Raw genomic sequence first — 16,047 nt, 5'->3', positions numbered from 1 at the left:
TTAAATTATGTGTTTCATCTCTGTCCTCCAGGCAGCTAAGAAAGAGCATGCAGCCATCATTCTTTGGAACACTACATCTTGGAAACAGGTGCAGAATTTAGTTTTTCACAGTTTGACTGTCACGCAGATGGCCTTCTCACCTAATGACAAGTTCTTACTAGCTGTTTCCAGAGATCGAACATGGTCACTGTGGAAAAAGCAGGACACAGTCTCGCCTGAGTTAGGTAAAACAGCTTCCAATTGGAAGATTGTTAGTGAAACACGTATGTCCATCTTATGTACCTTGTGGAGCTACTGGGTGAAGAGGACTAGAAGTAATAACAGGGTGAAGACCAGAGTCTCACTGTTGTGAAGTCTTTCAAAGTTGTGTTCTGAGGAAGACTCGACCTTCCGTGTAAGATTTAAATGCAGTGATCTTTGAGTTGACTTCCTTGTGATTATATAGTCAGGATGGCGTGTATTCAGACATCTCAGTTAAAAGAAACATAGAAATCTAAAAAATGTAGATTTTGTGAATTTTTACAGAATGCCAGCATAAAACTAAATGGGTACCATATTCTGAGCTAGGGTTTTATGGGACAGTAATAATGAAGATACAATTAAATTGTGAAATTTATTAGAAAGACCATTATTTTTACCTTTTTCCTGCTTACCCCTGTCACTTTGTTAATTAGGAAGGGCATTTTAGGCATCTGTCTGTGAATACCGTGACCCCTGGGCAGGATATTAACACCCACCTGCGTTCTCCTCTGAGCCTGGCATAAATTAAAAACAAAAGGGGGGGAAACCTTTGTGTTGTTGGAGCATGGCCTATTTCTATTCCCCGGGTTTCTTTGGGTAAAATCTAGAGTGTTTAAGATATCTTCATGTTGTTTAATTCTGTTTTAATCTTTCTATTGGTATAACTTGCATGCAGTTTGATCGTGTGATGTTCCTGGTCTCTCAGTTTCTGGTATTTTAGAGACTGACGCATATTAAACAGTACATGTTAGAACAGACTGATTTCTTCTGCAACTAGTGATTTCCTAACATGCGGCCTTTAGTTTTTAAAAAGTTAATATGATACTAATGATACATCCATTAATCTATTGTATCTTATGGATTATAGATTAATAGGTACATTCCTCTTCCCTCTTCATAAGTAATTTTATTTTTTAGGTGTGGTCCATATGAAGGCTAGAAGTTACCTTACACTGAAATTTTACAAGGGAAAAGGTTTTTTAAGGTTTTCGTTCATTTGGGTTTTTTTCATTATTTGAGTACATTAATCTTTTTTCCGTATGTGTAAATCTGGCCACTTCCTGAGTAAAGTTAAATTGCTCAGGCTTCTTTCATGGGCATAAGTTGAATTTTTAGTTAAGTGCCTGGAAGGTGTTTGCCACCAGTCACTAAAGAGTGACTAGTGACATTCCCTACTGAAAAAGTAACTGTATGCCCATAGCCTTCTGATGAGGGCCAGCAACCTAGTCTGTTGCAAAAGTCTGCATGTATAAAATGATTGCTAAAGGGTGTGATGTATATTGCACATAAGCCTAAATTTCTACCAGATAAAAACAGCTTTGTCTGCCCTGTGAGTAGTGTGTATGGTGTTTCTTTCAGACCCAGTTTTCAGCCTCTTCGCCTTCACCAACAAGGTAACTGCTGTGCACAGTAGAATTATTTGGTCTTGTGATTGGAGTCCCGATAGCAAGTATTTCTTCACTGGGAGTCGGGACAAAAAGGTAATTTTTTTTAACTTAATATTTTTTCAAATGTAAAATAATATTACAGGTATGTTTGGATAAAAACACATAATCCTGACTTTCTGATACAATTAAAAACATCAATCTGTGTATTCTCTTCTGTGTTTTTCATATGCATGCATAAAAAGACTTTTCTTGTTAAATTCTATAAATACATTTCTCTGAAAAATCAAATATGAAAAGAAAACCTTTTAGACACATGGTGTTCATCAGATGTCCCCAGTGGGAGAGAAGTAGTGAATGAAATGGTTCAAGACTAACCAGCTAGGAAAGCAGGAGAGGGTAGAGGGGCGTAAGGAGGAAAACAGTTGGCTTCTTTTCTTTTTCATACTTTATGAATTAAAATTTTTCTCTACAATAGATGATTATTGCCTTTTCATTCAGTGGAGGAAGCAGTGCGTGTGTGTGGGTGTGTGTTTCCCAAGCTTTGAAAAAATCAAAACAAGTTAGCTCTGAATGGGTTCTTGACCACGGCCCTCACCCTGGCCTCTGGTGTCTCCTGTCCTCACACACTTTAAAATGCCTTTTCCATTTTCTGAGTGCTTGCATATCAGAGGTGGTGAGACAGTTGAGCGTTTCCTTTTCTCTCCCTGCTCTCTCTAGTTGTCATGGTACAAATTACTGAAGCAGAGGACTAGCTTGGAAATGTCACTCAGTGAAACACTGAAATGTCAGCCTCTAAACCCATTTCTTTTAGACCTTCACTTGTGTCCATTTGCTGGTTCCTTTCTTCCCTGGGGCTTCTGTGCTGGCCACCGAGGAAGCAGGACTGCTTCTGCCCTCCATGGTTGCGCGCACTCGCACGTGCTCCAGCTGTGGCTCCCAGGGCTGTGTCATGCCTGAAACACACAGAGTGTCACCCACCACACATTCTCAGAAGTGCACTTCGGTTTACTTGGTCAGAGCCTCCTGCTTGGAATCTTGCTTTGGTCTGGATTTTGCAAGTGTTGTCCACTGCACTTCCCTCTCTGTTTCTTTGTGACCAGTCACCCCCCTGGAGGCGTGAGCTTCTGTTACAGGATTTTGTGTCCCCTTAGTGCCCGCGTTCTTGGTCACGCCACTTCGAAGAATGAAGAGGTAGACCAGATGAGGAGCGGTGGGCAGCGAAGCAGAGTTTATTGAGCAAGAGTACAAAGTTCCCAGAGAGGGAGGGGGACCCTAGAGGGTTGCCCTCCAAGTTTCTAAGTTTAGGGGTTTTTATGAGGTCTTTTGCAGAACTTTTTTAAGCAATCAGGGTATGCTGAGTCGTGCCGATCAGGACTTTGGTCACATATATGTCTACCTATTAGGTTAATGTCCACGTGCTGATGGTCCTTTTTTGCTGACATCTGGGGGCTAAGGTCTTAACTGCCCCTTGCCCGTGATATTGACAAGCACTTTCTGGTTAATTGTCTTATTTTAGGACGTTTTGGAGAAGTAATTTCTGCAAGGCTGCAAAGCAGAATGTCAGTGCTATTTTATCTTAGCTGTCCTGACTCCATATTTTCTTCTTGGGGACCCTGACCACCTAACTGTCCAACTAACTCCTAACACTTGCAGGGAAGTGTCACTTCTTCCACAGGGTATCATCAAGGTTAGCTGCTCCTGACTGCTGAGTCGTTTGCCTCAGCAGTTGGTGGTATAGAGGAAGAGCCAGGGCTTGATAGGTCCCCATGTGTTGTTTGGTAACTTCTTGGAGACGTGCATGAACCTCTTGGTGAGGATGTGACTGATAGACTTTCCCTGGATCAGAACTGGTTTCCTGAGTATAAAAGAGCGGGCTAGACAATCCCTGGTCTCTGGGCAGGGGCAGTCCATGTTTGGACCAGCACACTTAGGTAATTGAGGTCTCACAGACTTGTCTGTCACACCGTGGCTTCTCCGTGATGCTTGAAATACTCTGAAATCCTGGAACATCGTCTGCAAATGTGAACGAAGAATTTTTTTTAAATGCTAGAGTGAATATGTTGCATTATCTGTGCCATCGATACTCTAATGCATTGCTGAAGCCTTGCAAAGAGAAAGCTTGACAGAGTTTGGTCTGTCTCTGTTAGGTGGTTGTGTGGGGCGAGTGCGACTCCAGTGAGGACTCCGTGGAGCACAGCATCGGCCCCTGCTCCTCCGTCCTGGACGTGGGCGGAGCAGTGACGGCCGTCAGTGTCTGCCCGCTGCTCAGCCTTTCCCAACGGTCAGTCTCTGAGTGGGGCTTTGTTTTACATTTTTGTTAACACTTGGTTTCTTAATATGTAGCCCTCTTACATTTTCATTCTTGGTTTCTCTTCGCTTCCAAGTTGCTATTTTTTTCATAATGCTTACATTTCTTTTAAGAATTGTTAAATTGATAGAACTCGATGATATGCAGAGTAGGAAAATGGGGATTGGGAGTGTGGCTCAAAGGTCCTTATTTCACCAAATTTAGAACCGTGGTACTTTCTCGGTAACAAGTGTCTGCGGTAGAACGAGGACCCCTGCAGCCAGCCACGGAACACTGGCTTGTGGGCTTTGCCAGTAGAGGTCAGAGGGAAACTTTGTGCACCCTTGACAGAGAGGCGGCTCCATGAGGGCACGGTAGGAGCAGTGTACTCTCTCCTGGCTGGCACTTCTAACCAGAGCCTTTCGTAAGCCACGGAAGTTGGGAACATGGTAAAGAACTCTGTTAGAGTGATGACGGAGATAACAAAAATTCATGCTGATTAATCACTGTCTTCCCCTCCTCCCTTAAAAACAGATACATTGTTGCAGTAGGATTAGAGTGTGGAAAGGTTCGTTTATACACCTGGAAAAAGACTGATCAAGTTCCAGAAATAAATGACTGGACCCACTGTGTAGAAACAAGTCAAAGGTATTTTCTTACTATTTTTATTTATCAGATTAGATTTTGTTATAATTATACAAATTATAATTGTATTTGTTATAAAGCATTGAATTTTAATTTTAATTAATTTTTAAAAAATAAGTTGCTCTTTTATAGATCTTTTTTTAAAGATTTATTTATTAGAGCGGGCATGAGCTGGGGGAGGGGCAGAGGGAGAGGGAGCGGGAGCGGGACTCTGCTGGGGAGCCAGACACAGCTGGATTCTAGGACTCTATGAGATTTTGACCTGAGCTGAAATCAAGAGTCGGCCACTTAACCTACTGAGCCACATGGGCGCCCGAAGCATCGAGGTTTTAGTGGCAGTGTTTTTCCAGTTTTATTGAGAAGTGATCCGTGTAAGTGACTGTGTAAGTTTACAGCCTATAGCAGGATTTACATACATTATGAAACGTTACCGCAGTATGTTCAGTTTACATCCATTTATTCATATGGATACAATAAAAAGAAGGGAAAGAAGAAAAGAATATAGGAAAAAAGTCTTTCCTTGTAATGAGAACTGTTAGGATCCACTCTCTTAACAACTTCCCCGTTCATCATCCAGCAGTGTCTGCTGTCATCATCATGTCGTACGTTACGTCTCTAGTGCTTACTTGTCTTATAACTGGGAGTTTGTACCTTTTGACCACCTTCCTCTGATTCCCTCTCTCCCTACCCTCTGCATCTGGTAACCATAAATCCGATCTCTTTTCCTATGAGTTTTTGTTTTTATTTTATAAAGATTCTCTATGTGAGATCATATAGTGTTCGTCTTTAGTGGCAAATTTATGCCACATTTACATGGAGAGGTACATAAATCTCTATTCATTGTGCTTACCACCAAGTGGTACTGTGGTAGTCTCTTGAGATTGATGTTTGTTACTATATTGCACTTGGTTTTTAAAAGTTTGCTTGAACAGATTGCTTGTTTGCATAATATCTTTATAGACAACACATTTGAGATGAAAGCGATTTTCATAACGATGTCATCTAGAAAGTGACTAGAGTAGATTTGTAACAAAATTGGATTAAAAATGTGGGTGATTTTTTGAAATATCATAGATTGTGTTTTGGTAGCCTCATGTTGTGTTTGAACACTTCAGCTCAGATCCCATGGTGGAGCAGTCAGGTGCCCCTCAAAGTCACATGCCTGCTTTCATGCACAGTAAGTGCTCCTTGAGCCTCATGCCCCAGACCTGGGCTTTTGCTGCCTGAGCTGGCTTAGAGCACCTGTCATTTATAACCCTCTCCCCACCCTCACCCACTTAGATAGCAGGATGTTTTTTTAATCTGATTTTTAACCCAAACTATTCTTTAAAAATGTCTAAATTATCAAAAAATCATTAACCTCATTCTGTCAGATTTTTTTTTTTTTTTTTTTTGGATTCTTCAACCTTCATATATCTGCACTGTTCAAAATAGAATGTCAGGGGCACCTGGGTGGCACAGCGGTTAAGCGTCTGCCTTCGGCTCAGGGCATGATCCCAGCGTTCTGGGATCGAGCCCCACATCAGGCTCTTCTGCTATGAGCCTGCTTCTTCCTCTCCCACTCCCCCTGCTTGTGTTCCCTCTCTCGCTGGCTGTCTCTATCTCTGTCGAATAAATAAATAAAATCTTTAAAAAAAAAAACAAAAAAAAAAACAAAATAGAATGTCAGATACAATTCCAAATGATAGTATCATGATGAAAGTGATGGGCTTAGTGGAGAGAGACCTGTGAGCACATGTCTTTTATAAGATATTTCATCCATGGGGGTTTGTCTCCTTATTGGCAAAGCATGTTAGTGCTCGTAATAATTATATTGGTTAAAATTAATCTTTGTTCCTGCTGCCCTTTTGGCTTCTCTCCCACCTCTGATGGTGGGTTTAGCAATTAAAATAGTTCATGGTGTTGCTTACCGAAGAGGGAAGTACTCCAGTGAAAATTCCATATTCCAGGCATTTGAAATTTTCTCTCTTCTTGGGCTCCCCTCCCTTCTTTTCTCCTTCCTTTTACCTTGCCCTGCCATGGTGCTTGCTCTCCTCCACAGATCCTGAATGTGGGATACTGGCAGGAAGCCCCTTAGAAAGCATGGGAAGGGGACAAGAACAGAATTTTTATTTTTTATTTTAAGATTTTTTTTTGTCATTGTGGTGGTGTTAGATTTGTAAGAACTAATTCATGACTTAACCACATTATATTATTTGGATTGTTAATATCCCACTTATCAAATTTCAGGTACCTTTCAAATGAAACTTTTTGCTAATAATGAGATGCAGAGGTAATACAAGCAAACACTGCCTTTTAGGTTGGCTCCCCCAAACTCCCTGTCTTCTAAATGTGATCTCTTAACATGCTAGATTTAGAGGGAATATTACAAAAAAAAGAAAGAAAGAAAGAAAGAAAGAAAGAAAGAAAGAAAGAAAGAAAGAAAGAAAGAAACCCACCATCTTAAAGCTTACATAGGAAAAAAGGTACTGTTCCTCAACATAGCTCCCCTGGGAAGCAGTATATACAATTAGTCCTTGAACAGTGTGGGGGTTAGAGGTGTTTCGCTTTTGACTCCACAAAAGCTTAATTACTAATAGCCTCCAGTTGACTAGAAGCCTTATTGATAACATAAACATAAGCTAGAGAAAAAATGTTAAGAAATCATGAGAGAAAATACATTTATGGTACTGTACTGTATGTATTGAAAAATTCCGTGTGTAAGTGGGCCCATGCAGTTCCAACCCGTGTTGTTTAAGGGTCAGCTGTACTGTTATACACTTGTTTCAGTAATGTCACTACTTCAAACCATTCCTCCAGTGAAATGGTATATCTTTAATATTATCAATAACAAATGAGATTCTAGTCATGTTGGTGTCATTTAAAATATTTTTGGAACCTCTCTTTAGGAACCAGCTTACAAGTGATTCAAGAAAACCAATTAAATACGTTTTATAATTGTACTCACTTCATCACTTTTTTTAAAGTTTGGCATTGATTTCTTTAATAAAGCTCATCTCCTGATGACTCTTGACTACCCTCAGTAATCAGATTAGAGTCAGACTCACAAAAGATGCACTGTCATTGAGATAGTGTTGAAGTCATAGCCTGCACAGTATGGAAGCACTGCCTTGAGAAGCACTTCAGGAAACTGTGATGTACAGTAGCATTGTTGAAGTGCGCGTAGCCTCCAGAGTGGCCACTTGCACGGGCTCACGGTCGTGGGGTTGCATAGGTTCTGGTATGCCAATTTTGTGAAAATGTGTTTCATTACCTCAAGGTTCTATTTCATTCCTCCCTGTGATCCTGAGAGTGCATCTGGTGACATGTGGGCTCTCAGCATCTGAAAGTATAATTTGTGTGCTCTGATATTGTTTTCAGGGTTTACTGCCTTAAAACCTACTTAAGTTTTTAACTTTATTCCTCTTTGGTTTGGAGGTTAAATTTTTAGAGGGTATTATGTTTTCATAGGGATTTCTTAATATATGTTTAGTAGCATTCTAGGCCTGTCATGGGGTTGAAGGGGCATTAATATGAGTGTCTTGCCCAAGGTCATGCAGTTAGAGGTCACACTGGAGACCAAGATTGTTTCATTGGGCAGTTTATTAGATCTTTCCTTACCCAGCAGTAAAAACGTAAGAGTCCATCTGTGTCACAGGGATGTCAAAAGAATAAAATAATTTTGAATATGTTGCAAGTTGGAATTCTTTAAAAAGAAACACATTTAGTAATGTTATCTGAAAGACTGATTTTAACAGCCATTTCATGAATTCTACTGATCATTTAAACAAAATTTGACAGGAATTCATTGTTCGTTTCTTGCTCTTTTTGGTAGTGTCCTTTGTCAGTAAATAAGATATTTAGTCTGACAGTTTTAAGTAGAGTAAGATGTTTTCAAGTGTAGAATAAAATTGCTAAAGTATTAGTGATGGTATTCTAAAACCTGTACTTTTTAATTTTTACAATTTTATTTTTGAGTATGGTTGATATACAACATTACATTGGTTTCAGGTGTACAACTTAGTGATTTGACAGGTTCACACGTTACGCTACGTTCACCCCACGTGTAGCTTCCGTCTGTCCCTGTTAATGTCACTATTACAGTGTCATTGACTGTATTCCTCATTGTGCCTTTCATTCCCGTGACTTACTCATCCCATACCTGGAAGTCTGAATCTCCCTCTCATCTCCTCTGCCCAGCCCTTCACCCAACTCCCCTCTGGCAACCATCAGTTTGTTCTCTGTATTTATAGGTCTGATTCTGCTCTTTGTAAGACTGGTACATTTTGATTTTCAGGTTTTGACTTCCATTCATGTTAACAACATTAATAGCAAGGGCAGGGTAATTAAATTAATACATAGATAAAATATTTTGTAGTCCTAGCATACATTCCTTTCATGATTTCTCTATCTTTGTTTTAGTCAAAGTCATACACTTGCTATCAAAAAATTATGCTGGAAGAATTGTAACGGAAAAACTGAAGAGAATGAAGCAGAAGGCGCTGAGTGGTTACACTTTGCAAGTTGTGGTGAAGATCACACTGTGAAGATCTACAAAGTTAACAGATGTGCATTGTGATGGGCTTAATAACCACGGACATGTTGTCATTGGTGTCTTAAGATATTTATCCTGTAAATAGATGACTTTCTTCACCTTTAATTTCATCGAGTTTCATTTTTAAGTCCCATAGCAGTAATACTATTTGGATCACAGACCCTTTGAAATCTGATGAAAGCTGCAGACTCTTTCCTCACAGATGTACGTATGCACACACCCTCAGAACCTCAGGCCCACACTTTCGGGGATTCAGACCTGCATCCATGTGTCCCAGATTAAGAACCTCTCTCCGTTTTTTTTTTTTTTTTTTAAAGATTTTATTTATTTGTTAGAGAGAGAGAGGACAAGCAAGGGGAGCAGCAGGCAGAGGGAGAAGCAGACTACCCCCTGAGAAAGGAGCCTGATGGCGGGACTCAATCCCAGGACCCTGGGATCGTGACATGAGCCAAAGGCAGATGCTTAACCAACTGATCCACCCTGGTGTCCCGAACCTCTGTTTATTCTCTTTCTTCATGAGTGAATTTGCCTAATTTTGTGTTATTTGGGGCCTTTTCTTTTCATATGCCCTTCTTTGGGACATTTCATTATTTATTACTCTCTTCAAAGAGAGGACATAGAAAATAAAAAGAGATAAAACCTAGATTACTCAATTTTTATTTTAACAGACTACACTTTGTGTGGTCTTGACCTTTCTTCCAGTACACGCCCACCATTCTAGGAATTTGGCAGGCAGTTGTGAATTTGAACTGCAGTCAGTTCTTTCTTGTATTCTTTAAAAGTACATAGATTGATTCTTCTTTTACAGTTTGACTTAAAGCAGGCTATCCTGACATTTACTCTGGTAGATGTCGGGGCTGAAAAGGAGAGTTGTGTCTCATGTGAGTTGGTGTGAAGTCACATACATGAATCATGAGAGAAAGGATGCCCTTGAGGGTGAGTGTGTAGTGGGAGCAGAAGGAAGAAGAAGATGCTAGAAACAGGATGTTGGGTGTGCCAGAAGTTTGGGACATGCACCACGAGAGTCGGGAGTTTTGGGAGTTGGGTGGAGGGAGGTTAAGCTCGGGGGAATATTGGCATGAGAGTGGAGGCTTTCCCTGACCCAGAGTCATCTGGGAAATTGGCAATGAAATGAATACTGTGCGTAATAAATATGCTGAAAGGGGGGAAGTGAGGACTTTCTTGGTTGGAGTTTGCCATGATCTAATGTGACAGTTTGCTTCCAAAGGAGTTGTGATATTTTGTCTAAATCGAGATTTCTAGACCACTATCCAGTTTTTCTAGAAATACAGAAATATAATTTGAGCTACGTAAATAATTTAAAATTTCCTCGTAGCTATATAATAAGAGTAAAAACAATTAGGTGAAATTTATTTTAGTGACATCTTTTAACCCGGCATATCCAAAATAGTATCATTTCACATATACAACATAAAAGATAGTTGAGGTATTTTATACTTTTTCTTTTATAAAGTCCTTGTACAATATGAAGTGTATTTTACATTGAGAGCCCATCTTAATTTGGACTAGCCACATGTCACTAGTGGCCATCCGTATTTGGACTGTGCACTTCTAGACTATTGAGTCTGTATAAACTTGTCTCATGCCCTCAGGCACATGCGTGCATGCATACACCAAAGCAGTGAGAATCTGAGTTCCCAGCCTCGAACCAGGATGCCCCGAAGTACAGTTTCCTTGCTTATCAACTAAAGTATCTGAGTCTTCACCCCCATTGGCACACAGGGATTTGTTTGAATCCCATGCGTGTGGGACCCCAGAGAAGATTCACTGAACTAACTTGGTGTTTTAGAACATTTTTCATGCACAGAACTCAACCCCCTAAGGTTCCCTGAAAATAGGCCTAGTCTCAGAGAGACTGAATTCATGGTTATTGTTTTAATTTGTCACTTGGGTTTGTATTAGACAGTTTTCATAAGTTGCCCTGAAGCATCTTCCTCGGTAACCACCTGAGTATCCAGTTCAGTAAGCATTCAGAGGACTTGCTGTACAGTGGGGCAGTCTGCATTGTCATTCATACACATACACTGTAATTTTACACGCCTCTCAGTCTACTAAAGGAGTACCCTTTGAACCGTATCGTATTATGAACCACATTGTTCATCATATCTAAAGCAAAAGGGACCTCTTAGAACTTTGCCCCAGAGGCGTGGAGGAGTATTTCAGAGTCCCTGACTTGCCCTGCCCCTTTCCCCAACTTCTCACTTCTCTGCCTGATTCACAGCATCAGAGCTCAGATTGATGTCGAGCGCCAATCTAAGCAACTGCTGTCTTTTTTTTTTTTTTTTTAAGATTTATTTATTTATTTATTCGACAGAGAGAGACAGCCAGTGAGAGAGGGAATACAAGCAGGGGGAGTGGGAGAGGAAGAAGCAGGCTCATAGAGGAAGAGCCTGATGTGGGGCTCGATCCCATAACGTCGAGATCACGCCCTGAGCCGAAGGCAGATGCTTAACCGCTGTGCCACCCAGGCACCCTGCAACTGCTGTCTTCTGACGTGTACAACTTTCCTAGACTTGGGGGGAGGTAAGTGGATTGTTCTGAGTACATTTTTACCTTGTACAGCACGGAGCCAGATCACTTCCCAGTAACCTCAGGGAAAGCAGAGTTGGTTATGGATTCCAGAGGGGGAATGTGGGAATTGGAGGGAGACTGCAAATTCAGGAATAAAGTGAAAGGACAGACTCATTCTCTCTCTCTTAAATTAGAAGTTCTGGCCACCACAGAAAATCCTGGGTGGTTTAAGGAATACCAGGCCTTCTGTGAATTACGTTTATACAAACTCCTGTGTGTTTCTCAAGGCACCTAGCTGGGGGTTGGAAGCTGGACTGGAGGAATCGGAAGCATGTTTGATCCTGGCTCTTGCTGCAGTAAGTATGGGTAAGCGTTTCCCCTCAGCTCTACATGGAGATAATACTCGTGGATCAGCCTGACTTCCATCCAGCTGTGTGAGAAGGAAAATGCCAAATGTTCTTTCTGGTTTATTGAAGGTAGAAGTTTTCTCTCAAAAGGAATCAAGGTAGGGGCGCCTGGGTGGCCCAGTTAAGCGTCCAACTCTTGATTCTGCTCAGGTCATGATCTCAGGGTTGTGGGATCGAGCTCCACGCTGGGTGTGGAGCCTGCTTAAGATTCTTTCCCTCCCTTTGCCCTTCCCTGCTCATGAGCTCTCTCTTTTTCTTTAAAAAAAAAAAAAAAAAAAAAAAAGGAAATCGAGGTAGGCAGACCAGTCAGGCAGGGAGACTTCTCAATATGATGAGGAACCCAGGTTCTTTTTCTTTGCTATCTGTAATCCTCAGTGTGTGGCTTCCTCACCATCCAGGATGGCTGCTTGGCCTCCTGCCACGATCTTTGCATTCCAACCAACAGAAAGGAAAGGCTTGTCCCTAGCTTTAAGGAAACTTCTTGGAAGTCCACACAGTTCTGCTTAATCACTGTGGCCAGAATTTAGTCTTGTGGCCATACTGCAAGAGAAACTAGGAAATAAAATTTTTATTACAGGGGCCATGTGTTCAGCTGGGAATTGAGGTGCTTTATTCTGGAAGAAAGAACAAATACTAGTCTCATTTTGTAAAAAGCAGCCACCTTGTAGGGTTGTTTGGAGGACTAAATGAGCCAGCACATGAAAAGTGTTAGCTCAGGGTCTGGATATATATTCTTAGACACCAACTGTTAGGTTGAATAAAGCTCAGTTCATGTCACCTCCATAGAGCCTTTATTAATCCCTTTGTTCCAAGTATTCTTTCCTTTCTCTGAGTTCCACAGTACTACCAGTTTTAATGGCATTCTCATTCCCTATCTTTTATTTACATCTATCTTACATTATGTCAATTAGATTCTTCCTGTAGTAAGATAGTTTGCCTCAAAATGATACAGGGAGTTACTAGCTCACGTAACTGAAAACAATCCAGTGGTAGACAGAAAACAATCAAGTATGGTTTCATCAGCGCGCTGTGACCCTCTCTCTACTCTCAACTGACCTCTCCAGGGGTCAGCTTTCTTCCAAGGCTGCCCTCCCCCATGGATGAAAGCAGCTGTTGAAGTTACAGATTTCCTTGCTCATATCAAAGGGAATAAATTAAACATTAAGTCCCTAGCTTTACTCTGACCCAAACATCCTGACCTGATCACAATGGGCGGTGGGGGGAAGACGGTGGGGGGGGGGGCGCGGGGGAACCACACATTGAGTGGCTTAGGCCTGCCCGTCTGATGTGGAAGAGCCATGGATGACTCTGGAGCTGGAGGCAGGGTCGTCCCATTACGACCACATGGCTGCTCTATGTGGGGTGGTTTTCCAAAGCAAAGTCAGAGGGGCAGTGGGTGCTGGCTAGGCAACTGATGAACTCCCACTATACAGGCCTGCTAAAGCCCAAACGTGTTTTCTTGCTCTCCACAGCATCTAGCACAGTGTGTCGAGCAGTGTATTGTCAAATATTTGCTGCATTTAAGGATGAGTAAATTTGACAACACAGATGGCTGGCTGGTGGAGGAAGGATTCGGTGTAATCCACTAGTCAGTAAATAGAATGACTGATATCAGATCTTCTCCCTGTCTTGGTAGCATAAAGGGGTAGGAGGCACAGAGCAGGAGGGAAGGTGTCAACATGGAAGGGACCATGAAGGTTGCCCAGCGGACCTGCCCCTGAATGAACACCGGGAGAAGCTGAGACCCCAGGAAAACAGCCTCAGGAAAGTAACCCCTTTGGGTCCCCCCACCCTGTCACTCCTGTGGTCTGCCTAGTACTGGCCAGTGGGGGTTTGTTGTTTTGAACATTAGGGGTTTAGATATAATGGAGCCTTGTTCTGGATTCCGTCCTGCCCTTTTAGCTTCTATTCACAGAAAAGGTCTCCTGTCCCTGTAGGGGAGGGAGCTTCCTAGGGTTTCTGATCTTTCCACTGCTTTCAAGTTGTTTCTCCCAGAACTTCTACTCTGGCAGGCTCTGGAGAGAATCCTGCTCCGCTGCTGTCTCACTCCTGCTCTGTCGACTCCCTTCTCATTTTTCAGGTGTCAGAGGATCTCGGCTAGCAGGTTCTCACTGTTACAGAAGGATGCATTTCACTCTAGCAGGAAATAATAAATTCTCCATCCAAACCAAATTTAGCCTCTGAAACACCCACCCTCCATCCCAACTACTTGGCAGGAAATTTGATCCATCGTAATTTCAGTCCCCAAATACCTCCAGGATCAAGAAGCCTTGGGGGTTAGCCAGTAGGAAAACCTCTACCTTTCATTGCTGTTTAAGACTTGATCATTATAGAAGCGCCCCGGGGGGATCAGTCGGTGAAGCCTCTGCCTTCGGCTCAGGTCATGATCCCTGGGCCCTAGGATTGAGTCCCATGTTGGGCTCCCTGCTCAGTGGGGAGCCTGCTTCCTCTCCCTCTTTCCCTCCCCCCGCTCATTCTCTCTCTCTCTGTAAAATAAAATCTAAAAAAAATAAAAGTTGACCATTATAATGGAGCTTCCATCCCCACCAAGGTAACGAAATTGTCTCACTTAAGATTGCCACACCACCACCTAGCCAGCACATTCGCCAATCTGGCCCTTGCCCTAACCGGCCTGTCAGCCCTAGTATCCCAAGGTGTTCTCCTCTGGCTCTCCTCCCCTCTCTCCGCCTGCATCTTCTCACCAGTCATCGGCACGGAGGTAGCTGCCGCTTAAATGTTGCTCTTCCCAGGGCTCTGCCTCTCCCTGAACGCTTCAGAGCCTAGGGAGTGACCTTTCCACAAGCTTCTCCCATGAGTTGTGTCTCCCACCCTGACACTGTCCTTCCTGAGCCCTGAGCCCCAATCTCCACTTTGATGTCCTGAACCGTTTTGTCCGCCTATGCCTGAGCCCCCTCCTCCCTGCATCCACCAAGGCATCCACTCCCAACAGTGCTGAGTCACCTGGGCCAGTCCTCCCTCAGTCCCAAGATGAATTCCATCCCTTCTGTGCCAGGGGGGCCCTCATTGCTCCTTGCCAGCACTTCCGGCCAGCCTCCCCGCAGGCCTCTCCTCCGTGCTGCTGGGCTCTCAGGCACACTTTTGACTCAGCCACTCTGCTGTAGGGTTCCCTGGCATCTTCCTGTCCCTCCTGGCTGCAGAGCTTGGCCCTCCTCCCTGTCCTCGCTCCCCGTCCCCACCCCTTACGCCTGCACAGCCACAGCCAGTGCTCCAGGCTCAGTGGAGGTTGTGCTTCTGTAGTTTTCTGAGCTGTTCTGTAGCTCCAGCATTTGCACATGGAATGCTGCCCTCCCTCTCGCACCTTCTCTTCAGGACTTCTGGAGTCCTGGGTTGGGGGGGCTTTCTCCCTCACAGCCTCAACCTCTTTGTGAAGCCCCCTTCTGCGGCACTGTGCAGTGTGGAGGAGGTGATCCAGCTGCGGACCCTTCTTCACTGGGGCCTCTCTGGCACACAGGCCGCCTTACTGACTGCTGGCTTCCCAGGACTGAGCATGGGCCTCGTGGGGAGCAGTTCGCCAGTGAGCACTGGGTGATGCCCCTGCCAGCGCCCACTTTCCTCTTCAGTGACTCAAGCCTAGAGGTTGCAGGAGGCTGTAGCTGGTCCTACGCCCATTTCTTAGCACCCATCCAGCCTGGTTGTGGCCATTAGCTAGACCCACCTAAATCATCTCTTGGGACCACTTTTGTGCTCAAAAATGTTCAGAATGAAATTCTGGAAGACTTACAGCCTTCCAAAATCCCCCCCCCCCAAATCTACCTTGCCTTCCTCAACCACTACAGACTTTAATTCTGAGAGGTACTCATCGAACTTTTGCCAAGTGAGGGAATGAAGAATACAGGAATGAATACCTTCTGTGTAGTGGAGGTTTTTGCAAACGGAGTCCGTTGCCCGAGGACTGGGGGGTGGGGGCCTGTAGAAGTCAGGTAACGTGGGAGCAAGGGGTTTTGGGGAGATCTCATCTAAGCTCAGTGAGCTGGACGAGGGACAAAGCCTCAC

General features: G+C 43.3%; 1 protein-coding gene across 1 annotated transcript in view; it reads left to right on the top strand.

Annotated features, from left to right (window-relative positions):
- The window catches only part of ELP2 (elongator acetyltransferase complex subunit 2), a 43,000-nt gene extending 33,801 nt beyond the window's left edge, over positions 1-9,199 (top strand). The window contains exons 18-22 of the mRNA XM_026496205.4: positions 32-224; positions 1,600-1,721; positions 3,776-3,909; positions 4,450-4,563; positions 8,962-9,199. Of these exons, the coding sequence (XP_026351990.2) occupies positions 32-224; positions 1,600-1,721; positions 3,776-3,909; positions 4,450-4,563; positions 8,962-9,118 (720 nt within the window). The 3' untranslated portion in view covers positions 9,119-9,199. The remainder of the gene's footprint in view (positions 1-31; positions 225-1,599; positions 1,722-3,775; positions 3,910-4,449; positions 4,564-8,961) is intronic.
- Positions 9,200-16,047: the final 6,848 nt, after the last annotated feature.

The sequence above is a fragment of the Ursus arctos genome, unplaced genomic scaffold (assembly GCF_023065955.2).
Source record: "Ursus arctos isolate Adak ecotype North America unplaced genomic scaffold, UrsArc2.0 scaffold_17, whole genome shotgun sequence".
NCBI classification, from domain to species: domain Eukaryota; kingdom Metazoa; phylum Chordata; class Mammalia; order Carnivora; family Ursidae; genus Ursus; species Ursus arctos.
Note: the sequence above shows the minus strand (reverse complement) of the source record. Positions and strands in the feature narration are given on the sequence as shown.